Here is a 15,772-nt window from a genome sequence, read left to right as displayed (position 1 = left end):
ATGTATACATTTGGCAGAACAAGGTAACAGAATTATGGATTGTATCACTTTAAAATGCAGGAAAATGCATATTTTTGAACGCTTCCATGCCTGTAGTAAGCTAACATACCAGGCAAAGTTATTCTCTGTGATTTACTCCATGAAGGGCTTTGAAAGTATACAGGAGAGCATTAAAAATGGGACCTTTCACGTGTCTGAAGTGAATACAGATCAGAATTCTACCACCCTAGGTCAAACTGGAAATGGCAGGCACAGCCATATTTGATGTCCTCGAAGGGGCATTTAATTTTAATGTCAAATAAAAAACAATAAGCCCTCATTCTCCTTACAATCTGTCACATCAGGTTCCCCCTAATATTGTAATTAGGTTGGAAGAACATCTTACCGAAGTGGGAGAGAATACAGTCCCCCTCAACTTTGTGGCTTTTTATATTAAATTAGTTCCTCCGCCTCTCACTTTATATACGAATCAGACAGAAACGTGAACAACACACGTGACTGTTCTCAGCTAACTTGGCTACTGCCCCATCTTGCAAAATATACAATGGCTCAGAGTTGCTCTGTCTGGCACGTGATTCCTCTAACACACACACCCAGAGAAAAAACAACATGCACTCCCATATGACCCAACCTGCCAACCCGTGAGCTTCGACTTACTTTGGGTATCTAAGCACTTGCCTTTTAAAGCCTCAAATTTTGTACTTGAACAAAAAGTACGAGAGAGGGGGGGGGGGGTCTTGGCAAGCCGTTTTAAGACTTTCCCTTCCGTCACATCCTATCCTTGGCACTTCCTTTCATTTCAACTTGACATGAGCTCATGGAGAATGCCTAGCAGGTCCAACGGCAGCATGCTGTATGATTCCCCACTAAGAAAATACTTGCTTTGCCTAGCACTGTTGTGAGCAATGCAGACAGTAGAAATCCTGAAGGTTATCTAAGAGGGTGGGAGAGAAGCCTCTAAACCTTGCACTGCCCTTTGCCACCACCCTCAACGGGCACTCCTCGCGTCGGAGGCACGCATGCAGTGGAAAGTCAAAACATCAGGACCATGCTTCGCCCTCCCAGTATTTTCAGGTTAATCCTCGAGCGCAACTCTTCCCCTGACCTCTAAAAGGGGCAAAGAGAAGCCCCCGACACAGTGTACGGCAGCCTCCTTTTCCAGGCTCCCCTCTTCTCCCAGCTTGCTGTCACCGCCACTGAGATGGCGGATGATTGATCTGAGAAATGAAGTTGGATTGCTGTCCCGAATCTACACTCGGTTCTCCTTGTGTCTGTCTGATCGATTTCACTCTGTACGACACAGCTTGTCGCTATGAATTTTCATGCTAGTGAGGAGCCGCCAGCGCAACCCAGAACAAGTAGAAGATGTTCCTCTCCTCTCCACCCCCTCCCCTCATTTTTTCTTACTCTAATTTCTGTATTAGCATCGTCGTCGTCGTCGTCATTATCATCAATCTGTTAATAATCCATTTTTGGCTTTTAGAATGGGAGAGGGCCCACCCACTATTTTAGATGGTACGTTCAGCTGCAATGGACTCCAGCCCTTGGCCTTCTCGTTGGAGATGTCTGGGTCCCCTCCTGCCACTGTACTAGGTGTCACCTGTTTAGCAGCTCTCTCAGCAGAACGCAAGTGGCCGCAGGTGCCATGTGAATATTGATTGCGTCTGACAGTCCTAGACGCCAGCTGCCTGCACAAGGCCTGCCCCATCGCCACTTTTTTCGCAGAGAGAACTCTGCCGTTGGCACGACCGATACAGAAGCAATAAACTAGGTGACCGTAAAGCTAAGACAAGTCCTACTAAGTGGCATTCTGAGCCCTATGGCTTTGAAATAATTGGGAAAGAGAGAACCAACAAGAAAGGGAAAAAAAGAAAAAAGGAAGCCTATTTTTCTTACACTGATGCCCTGCGGACTATACATCTGACTCGCTGCGAGTCCGTCACTGTATCCTCCTGTCTGGCTGATAACATGGCGAAGGGTATCCACCTAAACAGACCAACAACAACAAAGAGAGAATTAGGAACACAGATATTAAAAGGCAAGACTAATTTTGGGGGTGACTAAAATAGGATGATATGACTATAATCAAGATTTCCCAGTGTTCACTCCAAGCAGCAATAAGTGAAGATGCCTCCCTCCCTCCAAACATCCCACTATAATCCCTGATAGTAACAGTGGCAGCAGCAGCAGCAGCAGCAGCCCGTGCTGGATTCTGAGTAGTGCAGCAAATGGTGGGGAGAAAAATATACAAGGAGGCAAGTTGGTTGGAGGTCCTTGGTTGAGTTAGCAATTCCTATATGGGGGTAAGAAATCTACTCCGTCCAAATCTGTCAACCCTGCTATCCACACCAGTTATTCAACCCAAGGTTTCTCAGTGCCACTTGCAACTGAAGAGAGTTGACTTAATACAAATGAGCGTTACGAGGGTTCACGCCTTGCCTCTCGAGACCATTCATCCTTCTTGACCGCGTGAGACTGCCTGCCATCTAGCATGCCTTCTTTTCTGCATTCAGGGTAGCAATGTAACCTAGCTTTGCTTTTAATGCACCTTGACATGAGATGGAAATGTTTGAGTGGTTGGCACCATTATCTAAGGGTAAAAGGAGACTCCCGAAGGGGTAAGCAAATACCTAAGAAGCTGTTGCAACCATTGCATCAGGAAGAAGTGGCTTACACCCCAGTGATTATTTCCTGCACTCTTCCCTGTCAAACTGGCTTCTAGGATAGGATGGCTAAATGAAGTTTGACACTGAAATGGGGGAAAGGGAAACTTCTGTAGTTCAGCACCACTCTCTTGTCATTAAACCAAGCAGAATATGACAATATGGACATCTTGAAAAATAAGCCCGAGGTACAAATATCTGGTCATTTCTCCTAGAAAATCCACTAAGCAAGTTGCATCTTGCGAAATACTCTTTCCGTTCAAATACTGATTTCTTCTTACTGTAACTAGGAAGCCAGAGCCAAATGCATTCACAAAGCGTGGGCAACATCCCCAAAGACAATTTTTGGTAACAAATAAATAAAATTGTTTGGTTTGGGGTTTTTGTTTTGACTGGTTTAGGTTGGTTACAGAGCTTCGATTTCCTCTCTTGGGACAGGAATGGGGAACGCCAATAGGATCAAAGGCTCTTCATTCTGATATTGATGCATTCACTGGCAGTACATCCGATGGATCCCTACCTGTGACTGCACGTTGGCTCCAACCTGGGCCCCTTGGTAAGAATCCCCATTGAGTGACTGCACGCTCATGAATAAATCTCCAGAGTTTGACATGTTAAAAGAACTGGAAGAACCTGGAAAGGAAAGAGTGAGGCACCTGAATCATAGAAAGGAAGAGGATCAACCACACGCCTGTCAGCCAAGAAGAAGGAAATGGCATGCAAAGCAATCCCAAACAGGAGACAAAACAGGTTAGTAGCACGAAGGACAGAGCAAGCAAAAAATAAAAATATAAAAAATTAAAAGAGAGAGAGAGATAGAGGATGCACTGTAAGAGCTATAAATATCACATCTCAAAAAAGCTTGCCCTCCAACCAGCTTCTCAACAGAAATGAGTCCTTCAGAATTCAGTGCTTCCTGATGGAGGGTGCGGCACATAGCTCCTGTTTCGTGGGGGGGAGGTTGCTTTGTTGCTGTGGACAGCACACTGATGTCTTAGCAAGCTTTGATATTTTCAGCTGTGATGCCTGGACAGCAGTCTTATCTTGTTTTTAGAAGATGACTCCCATAAATATAGATGAATAGAACATGTTTGTGGAGCGTGCCATGCTAAGACACCGCCAGTTTCGTGAGAGGTTCCAGTCACAGCCCGCAATGAATCTATCTTGGCCAATTTGGCAGGATAGCAAAATGTAGAATAGAAGCAAAGGCCAGGGATTTCCACTAGTCCCTCACGCCCCACACATCTAGAGGAGCACATAATGTGCCAACTTTGGGGTGTAGGAAAAATGGGCCACAAGAATGTGGTAAGGCTCTCTTGATCTCCGTGTTGTCTTTGTCTCATGGCAAAATCTGGAACTCGCTAGATCACGTTATCTCAATAATCTCAACCACACACAGGGTTGAAAAGTGTAATTCCAGACGTAACTCCCTTTCAGTTTTCCCCCTATGTCCCCTGCAAAAAAATATACTTTATAACACAGCAACCTAACTGCATGAGATAGACTGGAAGGAAAGGATTATTTTGAAACTCTCGTGCAACTGATGTTAAGAATGAGAAAGCTGAACGTGCAAGGTTTAGTTTTAAGCATGACATTAGGCTTGAAGGGAGAGACTTCAGGGGCCCAGGTCAATTCCATTGCACTTTTGCAATGCCAAGCTGTTCGATATTTCCCACATGGAAGATATATAACTACTATGTCTAGGGTTGGTTCGTTTGCTTGGTTTTTTGCAACTGCCCAACAGTGAAATACAGATAAAAGCTCTGTGAACCTTTGAACTATACTTTCTCTTTGCAAATATTTTGGTTAAACCAGGTGTGGAAAACCTTTGGTCCTCCAGGTGTTGCTAAAACTCCCATCTGTGCCAGCAAGCATGGCCAATGGCAAGGGATGACGGGTACTGCAGTTCACTAACATCTGGAGGGCCAGAGGTTTCCAACATCTGTGCTAAACACTTAACAAATGGAGGGAGGGTGTAGTTATCTGAAGAGTACAACCATCAGAAGACAAGAAACAGTCCAACGGTGAGTTCCCCTGCAAACATCTCCCCTGCCCACGAAGTCTTTTTTTGCTCCAATGTAAACACATCTTGAAGGAGAGATTCTAAAATGTCACAATAATTAGCAAGGGCTAAGAAGTTCTTCAAAGTCTCCTTTAGCGTATGGTGGAAACATCCCAATTGACTTCATCAGGCTTTGGAAAAAAACCTGTAACTGAAGGATTGCCTCCTTACATACCATCCTGCCTACTCCGTAAGATCAGAAGGACTTTTTTGCATTCTACTTAGGATGGAGAAGTGTTTGATGAGAGCAAGAGATAGGGCCTTCTCAGTGACTGCACCAATATCATGAAGCACTTTGTCCTATGAAGCGTAGGTGACCCCCTCTCTGGCTGTTTCCCACTGGTTGGGGAAAACATTTTAATTCCAGAATGCTTTTACCTGCTAAGTATCTGCTGTAAAGGTCATGTTTTGGCTGTGATCTTTACCTCTGTTGTATTTCAATGAATTCTTAATGCTGTGTTTTTATTGTATTTTATGATATTGTGATTCTAAATTGCTGTAAGCTGCTCTGCATGGCGCATAGTCACTAAAAGGGCAGGGAATAAATCTATCTGTATACCTATCTATCTATCTATCTATCTATCTATCTATCTAATCACACTTTGACAATAGATAATCTACTGGAAATGGTTCCGATTACTTTTCAAGAACTCCCATTACTGTGCAGCACTAAGAGTACCAACTTTTTGGGATTGAAAAAATGCCATGATTATACCAATATTTTCCTTTCTGTGACACCCGCCTTCTGAGTATACAACATGTGCCTACTGTAATTATTTAAGTCTCACAGGAATGCCATGGGATTTGGGTAAAAGTATGGTTTTCTCTCCTTAACAGATGGCCTCAATAAATGATCTGGATTTTCAAGGTCGTGCAGCAAGCCAATGATATCACCGCAAAGAGGCCCTAGGAAGCCCATGTGCCTCCATCCCTTTTCTGCAGACAGCACAGGTTGCTTTTTAAGTTAGTTTGCTTGAAAAGTGTGGGTATTTTACCCCACACTATCTTTTTAAAATATCCCTCCCAAAAAGTAGAAATGGCATTTACTTGACAGATGGTGAATCGGCAGGGCAAAGGGAACAGTCACAAAATTACATTCAAAGCAACAATGGTATTGATAGATGCCATTTAGTGAATATATGTTGATATTGATGCAGATGGCACAATTCATCAGGTTGGTCTCCTGTGAAAGCCCTATGGAAGTACAAGAGTACTTGTGTTCTTCCACAGCTCTCATTCATTTCTATGAGGTTTGTGCTTGAGAATGTCCCAGTGGATTGTGTCCAAAGTCTTCCAAAGATTAATGCACATATGTAAGTGGCAAATGTGCACACCAATGGAATTTACACCGTACAGATAGAGTCAGAACAGTAATTGCTGAGATGACCTTTAGTGTCATCCGTGATGCTGCTTCAGCATTCTTGGCATCAATGCAAAGTCTTCAGGAAGGAGAGTTACTATGGCCAGGCATCTCCAAGGGATAATACAATGGTGTGGGGGAAAGGAATGACATCAAAACAAAGACACACACCACCCTCAATGAACAGCATCTCCAGAATTTCGGGATGATAGTTCATTCAACTGAGCTTTGAAAGCAGAAATACATTCCTCCCAACAATATTCCATTTCCCCTTCAGCAGAGTTTGACATTATTTTTTCCATTACTTACATTTTTGAGCAATGTGTAGGAGAAGTGGAATGAAGAAAAAGGATGTTTTGCCATGCTGAAATGGTCAAACACTAACTAAGGTTCCCTGACTGGCTTGTGAGCTGCTGTCTCTGAACAGTCTCCCTGCTTCCATCTCTGGAGCCAGAAGCAAGAGTACCTCATTTGCTCCAGAAGTATTCTGTTGGCAATTTCATAAAATATTATATTCCAAAATGGAAGGTAAACTTATCAATGGCTACTGGTCACAACTGCCACCCTGCTGAGTGACAATGTGCTCCTGACTTTCAGTTACTTGGCTTGTGAACTTTTCCATGATACCCGCCTGAGTACCAGTGGCTTGTTTGAGGGAGATCTCAATAAAGCATTAATTAACAACATTTTGAACATGTGCAAAATGGTTTTCTCTTATCCAATGAGTCACTAAAGCCAACCCCTGATTTATCTGGGAAAAGGGACCAGCATTTACAGGTCAGAAGGCCTGACTTCCATCTTTATTTACAAAAGTTCCTTCGCCTCTGATCTTCTGAATCACACTGATCTTTAGATTTTATTGAAAGCGAAGTTCAATATTTAATTCTTATCCTGTTTTAGGATGTGGACTTTTATAACAAAGGGATCAAATAGAAAGGAAATGTTTTGATGATTTTTTAAGCAATATGGAAACATTTATATCCCCATTGCATGTGTGATGCCTTCTTTTACAATAATTCACATTGGTGGTAACTGTAAGCTCCTTAAAGGAAATGTTGTGGAAGTTAAAAACAACAACCCAAAACTGTTATAGGAAGAAAAGAGGACCCCCTCCCATTTCATGTGATTAATACAAATCTAGTTAAATTTAGAGCAAGTTGATGGGAGAGACCTAGTTCTGTCTAGCTAACTCTTGCTTAAATTACTGAGAAATTAACAATTATTTGTTTTCAGGCCTAGACGGAAGATGCTGTCTTAACTGCAGCTGCATGAAGAGAAAGCAGCAGTTTGCCAAGAGTGACTGATTTACACCACAGGGGAGAAGGAGAAGATCAGAGGAGATTCACAGCAGCAGGATGAAAGTCTGAGGTGGTGTCGGAGCTGGAGAGACAAAGAGGTGTTTTTTTTGTGGAAATGAGGAAAGGAGAATCTGCAATGTGCAGAGGGAAAAGAAAATGGTGCATTACAGCAGTGGAAAGGAAGGGACTCTGGCCAGATCAGCAAGGGTTGACTTACATGGACCCAACAGGTAGGCAAGTGGATAGGATTAAGGGGAGAGAGCAGTTGGCTAAGAGGCTCAGTCAAGGTTGTGAAGCAGCATAACTCCCGAGGAAGTAGGGCATGGGTAGGCAAACTAAGGCCCAGGGGCCAGTTCTGGACCAATCGCCTTCTAAATCTGGTCCACGGACAGTCTGGGAATCAGCGTCTTTTTACATGAGCAGAATGTGTCCTTTTATTTAAAATGCATCTTTGGGTTATTTGTGGGGCCTGCCTGGTGTTTTTACCTGAGTAGAATGTGTGATTTTATTTATAATGCATCTCTGGGTTATTTGTGGGGCATAGGAATTCGTTCACACCCCCACCCCCAAATATAGTCCAGCTCCCCACAAGGTCTGAGGGACAGTGGACCGGCCCCCTGCTGAAAAAGTTTGCGGATCCCTGGAGTAGAGGGTGTTACACAGGGTGTCAAACTCCAGGATAATTAGCAGCTGCTTTTCAAACTAAGAAACCACTAACCAATAATTTGGCCACAATAAGGAAATTTTGTCCATGGTATGATTATTTTCCACCTAGTCATTTTGTCACCTTATTTGCAAAATTTAACAATTCCAAAGTACAGACGCGCTCTCACTTTCACAAGATTGAATATACTACTGCCTTCAGCTGTACTTGAGGGTCAATTTCAAAAGATTGCACTGGAAAAACGGTTATGTTCCTGTGGAGACGGCAGTACTGAGTCAGTGGCTCATGTGCTTCTGGAGTGCAATCTTTGAGGAGTGATGTTACTGTTTCCTTTCTTTTAGCAGATCAAGACGATCAGGACCTCTGGGTATGGGGCGGTATATAAATTCAATAAATAATAACAATAATAATCCGGTGACAGCAAAAACTGCAAGGTTTTTTAGCAGGGGTAATTAGAATAATATCTATTATTTGATTATTGATGTAAACCTCCAACGTGTATTTTGTATAGTTAAGTTTTTACCTCTGTCTTCAGTACATTTTATTTTATTTTATTGCTATGGCTAGTGGCGGATTCAAATAAAGATTCTTCTGATCTGAACCTGCGAGTTAGTGAACGCCCATCTGCATGGCCCCAATACAAACCTCTACTGTTAGGCTCATCCTCCAAACATAATGTCCATTTCTTATTTTTCCTAAAATGCTTCCTCACATCCCTTATTGTCCCCTGCCTTCCTTTCACTCAGTGGGGTGTCGTTTCATGCACAACACAGCAACAACTCCAGTTTTGCTTCCAAATGCACACTTCAAACAGGGAGAAAAAGCCACTTTGGGCTCTCTGACAAGAGAACCTGAAGATATATATCTCAGCAAACGTGTGCTTTCTGCATTCATACTGTACAGTACTTTTGTTTTTCCTTGCACAGTTAAAATGTGTCAGGTACATATATATATAAAATGTAACATGTGAAGCAGTCCTAAATGTTTTTGCCATTCTGGGCTATTATGAAATTCGGCCAGGCAAAATCACTTCTCTTATCCAGCAAGCCACTGCTTTAAAGAGCCATTCCTCCTATTACAAGGAGGTCTTGGGGAAACCAACACGAAATGTTGTCTTGCGGAAGTTTACTACGGATTTGGCTCCTTGCCACTGCAAAAGGGCAAGTCTAGATTTTTGGGGGTTTTTTTATGGCTGCTGTTCACAGGCCAGGGAGCGGAGCTCATAAAAAGGTCAATTCTCTTGTATAACAGCTACATTACCAAGCAGCTTCTTGTAACTCACAGGCCTTGAGCAAGACAGTAAATGATAAACCAATAAGGCAAAACACACCATCTCAATTTTCAAAAGTAGTGAGAAACAGATTGTAATTTGTGATGTGTGACCTGCATAGTGTTACTTGTGAGATTTGATTTCTGGTACTCCTCCACTTTGCCTTAATGGGGCCAAGATCACCAACAGCAATGGCTTCAGCCCTGGGGCTGCAGCTGCCAGGGCAACCTGCTTCACACACAGTCACGTTGTCAATCGCTCCCTCATTTGAGTGAGGAGGGCCTACCTGTGGAACAAGGCCTCTGGCCCATGTCAGCTGCAGAGCCAGCACTACTAAACAAGCTTCAATCAGAAGAGATGTAGGGAAGAACCACCTCCAGGCATGATGAATGGTGTTGCCAGGAGTTCTAGCCTCTTCCCCACTGCACAGAAATGGCACCATCAGTTCCTCAGAAAATGAAGTCCATTCTGGTTCTGAGGAGGGCCAGCCCACCCGCCCCCAAAAGAAGACCAAAGCACGATGCGTGCCCTGCCGGTGCTGCTCAGCTATGGGTTACTATCTACGATGTTTCTCCCATTGCCAAAACAACTTGGGTAGGAGGTTCCAGATCACAAAGCTCTAATTCCCTTTGCTTTAGCCACTTGGTCACACTGACCTGAACTGTGGGCTAGAATAAAGACTGAAGTGACTCAGAACAAGGGCTCACCTTAGGCACACACTCCTCTGAAAGAAAGATACTCTACTTTAATGCTTTATTATTTCGGAGCTTAAAAAATTCAGAGCAGGAGACATAGCATGTTTTCTAACAATATCTAGGCTCTCTTGGAAGACATCCAAATTACACCGTCTTCGGCACAGCTTGTTGGCAGCTTTACGTAAATGCCTCGTATTTATCTGTACCCATATAATTTCATAACGTAGAAAAAGTGTATCAACCCAATGTATTTGGCCTTTCCCTCTTTTAAAACAAAAAAACCATACAGTACACATTTGTTCACAAACTGGTCCTTAAGCTGACCTTTTCCCAAAAAGATTGTCCCAAGTTTTCTATGGCCCAGGAAATTACAATCCATTTTACAATGAACAATTTGTCATAAACAATTGTCTAACACGATGCAAACATGAAACAGCAAGCCTGATCCAAGCTCTTTACCACATGCATCTCAAATATCAAGATCAAATAAACTATTTATTGGGCTAATTTATTTCCCAAATTTCCACTCTGCCTTTCTCCGCAATAGTACTCAAGGAACCTAAAATGAATTTGTCCCTTGCATAACTAATACAAAAAACACAAGATCACATCCTGGAAAGGTAGAGGGACAAGCCATGTTTGAATTTTCATGGAGTAAAAAGCCCACTAGCAATTCTGATACCAAAGAAAAATAAAATTACACAAAACAGGTGAGCTACAGGTAATGGGAATAAGTAAGCAATAATCCAGAGAGAAACGTTCACGCAATACAGACACCAAATAACATGACTGGGTGATGCTCTGAGCAAAAGTCCCATGGAAACATTGTGTGCTCGTGTGCAGCTCCCATTCATTTCAATGTGGCTTGTACAGGAGAACTTCCTGGTGGATTGTGGCCCCTGAATGTGTTGGGTTATTTATCAGGGTCACCCAGTGATAAACGTCTCTCCCCTGTTGAAACATACAAATGTGCACGGACGACCTTTCTCCTGGGAGAACCAGCAACTCAGGCAAAACGTTCTCCGTGCCAAAATTCCCAACACATTACTTTTAATTGCCTTCAGAAACAGAAAAAACAGACAGGAACAAAATATCCTAAATGAATACATTGCCCCAAAAGTGAACGAACCAAAGAGGAAACCAAATTAAAAAGCAAACGAGAAACACACATTGATACTAAAAGAAAATAAAACCCCACGGAAAGAAAAGAACAATAACAACCCAAAAGAAAAAAAAAAACTAACCAGCTGAATTGGGAGTTGAGGGTGAGTTAGCTTGGCTTCCATGGGCTGACACATTTGTAGCAGTGACAGCCGTTTTGGCAGCATAAATATTGGCTTCCTCTTGAAATTTACCTATGTTCTTCTTGTACCGGATTCGCTTATTTCCAAACCAGTTTGATACCTAGAGCAAGTTTGAAAAAGAGAGAGAGAGAGAGAGAGAGAGAGAGGGGGAAAAAAGCCTGTTAATAAGAAGTCAAATATATGACCAGGGTGGGAAGCCAGGGGAAAGGGAGGAAATAATGGGAATGCTGTTTAAGTATGCTGATTAATAGTTTAGAATAAATCTCTCTCTGAACTTACAAGACAGACCCATAAAACTATATGATTTTGTGCTTATATACAGCACACACTGTGGATTTTTGTTTATGTTTTCTGGTGTGAGAGGCTAGGCCTTGGGCCACATGCTAAAACTGTGCTTCCATACATTTCCATTTAAAATAGAAATCCATGTTTTCCTGATGTGATTTATGGAATCTCAGAATCATAGAAGAGACAAAGAGAGCCATCAGGAGCATCTTCTGTGCCAAGGGATCATTTCTTCCACAAATCGGCCCCACACCTCAAGAAGTTAACTTATGTAATTGTTACTACAAACAGAGGAGAACGAACAAGGTATGTCAAGACTCTGAAACTGCTGTAAAACTTTGCATCCTTATCCATGCACAGCTCCCTTGCAGTTGCTATAATGCATAAACAACCGTAAACGGAACTGTCATATACAGTGCTCTTTTTTATTGAAAAGTTTTCAGTTATAAAGAAATAAAGTGATACAAAGCAAAACAGAAGAAAATAAAAATAAAAAGGCACAAACATTTGTAGAGAAAAAGCTCCCCCAATATACAAATATATGTGAAAAATGTCCTAACCCATTCATTCTTTTATAAATTTGATATTATTATCCTGTCATATACAGTGCTTAAAATTTGTGTAGATAAAATGTAGCCAAGACTTTGGAATGGAATTACTTCAAACTAATCACGGAAATGCTAACTTGGACAAATCTTTTAGTGTGAAGCTCCTCAAAGAATAGAAGATGATCGTTGCTGTTTACTTTCTAAGGAGGCAGGGTAAAATAAATGTATTTCTCACTTGACAGAATTCACACGTGGCAATGCAAGAAAGCCCTGGGCAGGTTTTTGTTAAACATACAGATGAACATTTTGGGGTGGAATTGCACCCGAGGGCCTTTCCCCAAGCCTCCATGAGCTGGAGATCTTGTCTGCCAATCCTGTGTATCCTGCAACCTGCATAGGATCTTATTGTACAATCCATACGCTGCAAAAGGATAATCAGAGCCTATTGGTGTATATGTCTGTATGCCTGCAAATGAGACTCTGTATCTGTGGAATCTGGGACCAGGCTAGCAGGTAAAACCCCCTCAGCACAGGGCTTAGATAGCTTTTAAAAGGGAACAGACAAATTCCTGGAGAACAGTCTAGCTACGAAGGAAACCTCCTCATTCAGAGGTTGTCTGCCTTTGGATACAAGATAATAGAGGCAAAAACCTTCATGCCATGCTTGCGAGCACCCAGAGCCATGTGAACTTGCTGCTGATGGAAGCAGAAGGCGGAACTAAATCCATCTTGGTCTGACCCTTGTATGTTTGCACGGACAGCTTCCCTGAAATGTGAGACATGAATGCATAACGCTCTGGATTTTGAAATATCTGTGTGGATTCCACATATAGTCAGATGACAGCCTCATTTATTCTTTCTATAGCTGGCCAGCTTTTGCTTCTCACTTGGAACTGATGGCTTACAGATGAGAACTTCCGTCGCTGTCCATCATAGCGGCTTCTCTTTTTTTACAGCTTGGCATTGCACAAGTGAGTAAGAACAAGAGTGGCAGGTTGGCTCCATTGCATTGCATTGCTTTGCACAACACAACACAACACAACACAACACAACACAACACAACACAACACAACACAACACAACACAACACAACACTGGGCTCCCCGTGGTTGGTTGGTTGGTTGGTGTGTGTGTGTGTGTGTGTGTGTGTGTATGTGTTGTGGCCTTCTGGCCAAAAATGTTTCACCCACCCCACGCTAGAAGGATGAGCTTAACCTTCTCAGTGCAGTTTCTAAAAGACCCTGACATGAACTTTTTTCAGTAATGCTATATTTGCTTTCTGAGTTGAGCACCATTCTCTTCTGTCTGAAAGCAAGATACATAAAAGCTTCCATTCATGAATAAAGTTGGAAATAGTGAAGCTTTTTTGGCACATATTTAAGGGCATTGCTAACACTGGATCTTTTGAAATGAAGCGGGTAGCAAATCAGTTTAAAGTTTGAAATAGAATCAACGCATAAAATGTTTCTTGCATACAGTTTATTTGGAGAGTCAAAAATCTGCCTGATAACATCTTTCCTGCTGTGGAAATGAACTTCTATAAAACAGGTGACATTGCTGCATCAGTGGGATGCTTTCCCTGAGATTTAGAAGGAAGATCATAATCTTCCACCAACTTCTGGGACGCTGCAGCATGAGATGCTTGAGGAACATGATTCCTGTGAATTCTGATATGAGTTGACCTGATCCATACCACCAGGATCAATGTGCAGATGAGGATGTAGCTATCCTTTAGATTTTGCACTTCTCAAAATTGTGTGATGCAGTTATTGGCTCAAAACAAGTATCAAAATAATTTCTTTTGGAGACAAAACATGTTCTTGAGAAGACAAGTTTGTATTTAAATACAAATTTAAGTGCACGTTTTCATGAGGATCTTTTAAAAAAAAAAAGTAATTCTCAGCTTAATGTGGAAATGGGACACAGCTGGCTTATAACTAAAAACATTCAAAAGTGACACAGACCTGAGAATTGGCTGATCCATCTATAATAATAATAATAATAATAATAATAATAATAATAATAATAATTTTTTATTTGTACCCCGCCCATCTGGCTGGGTTTCCCCAGCCACTCTGGGCGGCTTCCATAAAAACCAAAAACACACTAAAATATCACAGATTAAAAACTTCCCTGAACAGGGCTGCCTTAAGATGTCTTCTGAATGTCAGGTAGTTATTTATCACTTTGACATCTGATCCATCCTTAACTGAAGCCCCATCTCACATGAGCTTCTTGATATGGCTTTCAGTTGTGAAAGTTTAGTGAGGCCAGTGACCAGTGCTATTTTTCTAGGAAAAGAGGTGGAGAAACTCACCATGAACACCTCCCTTGTTCTCTTATAATGGCAACGGTGGCCACCTGAGAGGTGCCGGAACTGAGTTCTGGCAAGTTCTGGTTGAAAAAAAGTATCTTTCACCAGGAATTTACAATATAGCTGGTGGACTACTGACTGGTCCCAATGGACAGCATGACTCCCCTGGTTTCAAAGTCTTATTAGAACTGTGAAAGTAAAACTGTAAAACTGGTTGCCACATAGTCCTGTAGATATTAACACAATATCTTTTCCAGAACAAAAGATGCTGTAGAAGTTTTATGAGTAAGCAAACAGACAAATAAATGGGAAATCCTATATTTTATGCATCAGTGGAAGTCATATGGGAGGAAGTATTGTATACTTGGACAACAATTGAGGTTTGACCAAAGCATTCTCAATACAGGGAAAGTGAGAAATGATAAATATCTGATAAATATAGTTATTGACAACTACTGCCCTTTGACTGGTATGGATGACATATCAGTTCCTTGGTGCTGAATAGCACTGGAATATTTTTTTAAGTTTGCATTTGGGAGCATATCTGCCACTAAACAATGATAGAAAATGTCAGCATGCAGAACCTCTAAACCTCAAACCATATTGGACAGGTGGCAAGGGCCAAGCTCACAATGTGATGCAATTTGTCAGCTCAAGAACAGATAGGTAGCCGTGTTGGTCTGCCATAGTCAAAACAAAATAAAAAAATTCCTTCCAGTAGCACCTTAAAGACCAACTAAGTTAGTTCTTGGTATGAGCTTTTGTGTGCATGCACACTTCTTCAGATACTTCAGGTATCTGAAGAAGTGTGCATGCACACGAAAGCTCATACCAAGAACTAACTTAGTTGGTCTTTAAGGTGCTACTGGAAGGAATTTTTTTATTTTGTTTCAGCTCAAGAAATTAGCAAAGTCAAGGTTGCCATAACCTGAGAATACAAATTTAGAGTAACAGGAGATTCAAATTTGAAATATGAAAGAGAGTTCTCAAGATCACCCAACATTTCTACTAAAAGTTCAGAGTTGCTTCTGCATGCTGTGGCAGTTTCTACCCTAACAAGCCAAAAGAAAGCAGCAGCTCCTCTAGTTGTGGAATCTAGCATCAGCTTGCATGCAACATCTCGAAACTTGGGGGTGAACAATCCTCACAGAGAAACACAATAGGAGCATGTGTGTGTTCGTGTGTCCAAAATGTCATTAATTAGTTAATAAATAACTTGAAAGAGCAGTGAGGCATAAATGCTAATTAATTCAATTTAGTATCTGGTTAAGTTACTAAAACATAAATGAATCTAAATGTCAGAGACAGA

General features: G+C 41.8%; 1 protein-coding gene across 3 annotated transcripts in view; it reads right to left on the bottom strand.

The window, feature by feature from the left end:
• The window catches only part of PBX1 (PBX homeobox 1), a 218,961-nt gene that overhangs the window by 11,947 nt on the left and 191,242 nt on the right, over positions 1-15,772 (bottom strand). The window contains exons 6-8 of one of the 3 annotated variants that reach the window (XM_081866051.1): positions 11,368-11,416; positions 3,184-3,296; positions 1,897-1,986 (exon numbers count right to left, since the gene is read on the bottom strand). In XM_081866051.1, the coding sequence (XP_081722177.1) occupies positions 1,897-1,986; positions 3,184-3,296; positions 11,368-11,416 (252 nt within the window). Of the gene's footprint in view, positions 1-1,896; positions 1,987-3,183; positions 3,297-11,256; positions 11,417-15,772 lie in introns of all 3 variants that reach the window. The other 2 variants (XM_081866050.1, XM_081866052.1) reach the window with 2 other exon arrangements.

Source organism: Podarcis erhardii (genome assembly GCF_964252035.2).
Source record: "Podarcis erhardii genome assembly, chromosome: 6".
Classification (NCBI taxonomy): Eukaryota; Metazoa; Chordata; class Lepidosauria; order Squamata; family Lacertidae; genus Podarcis; species Podarcis erhardii.
This window is presented reverse-complemented; position numbering and strand designations above follow the sequence as displayed.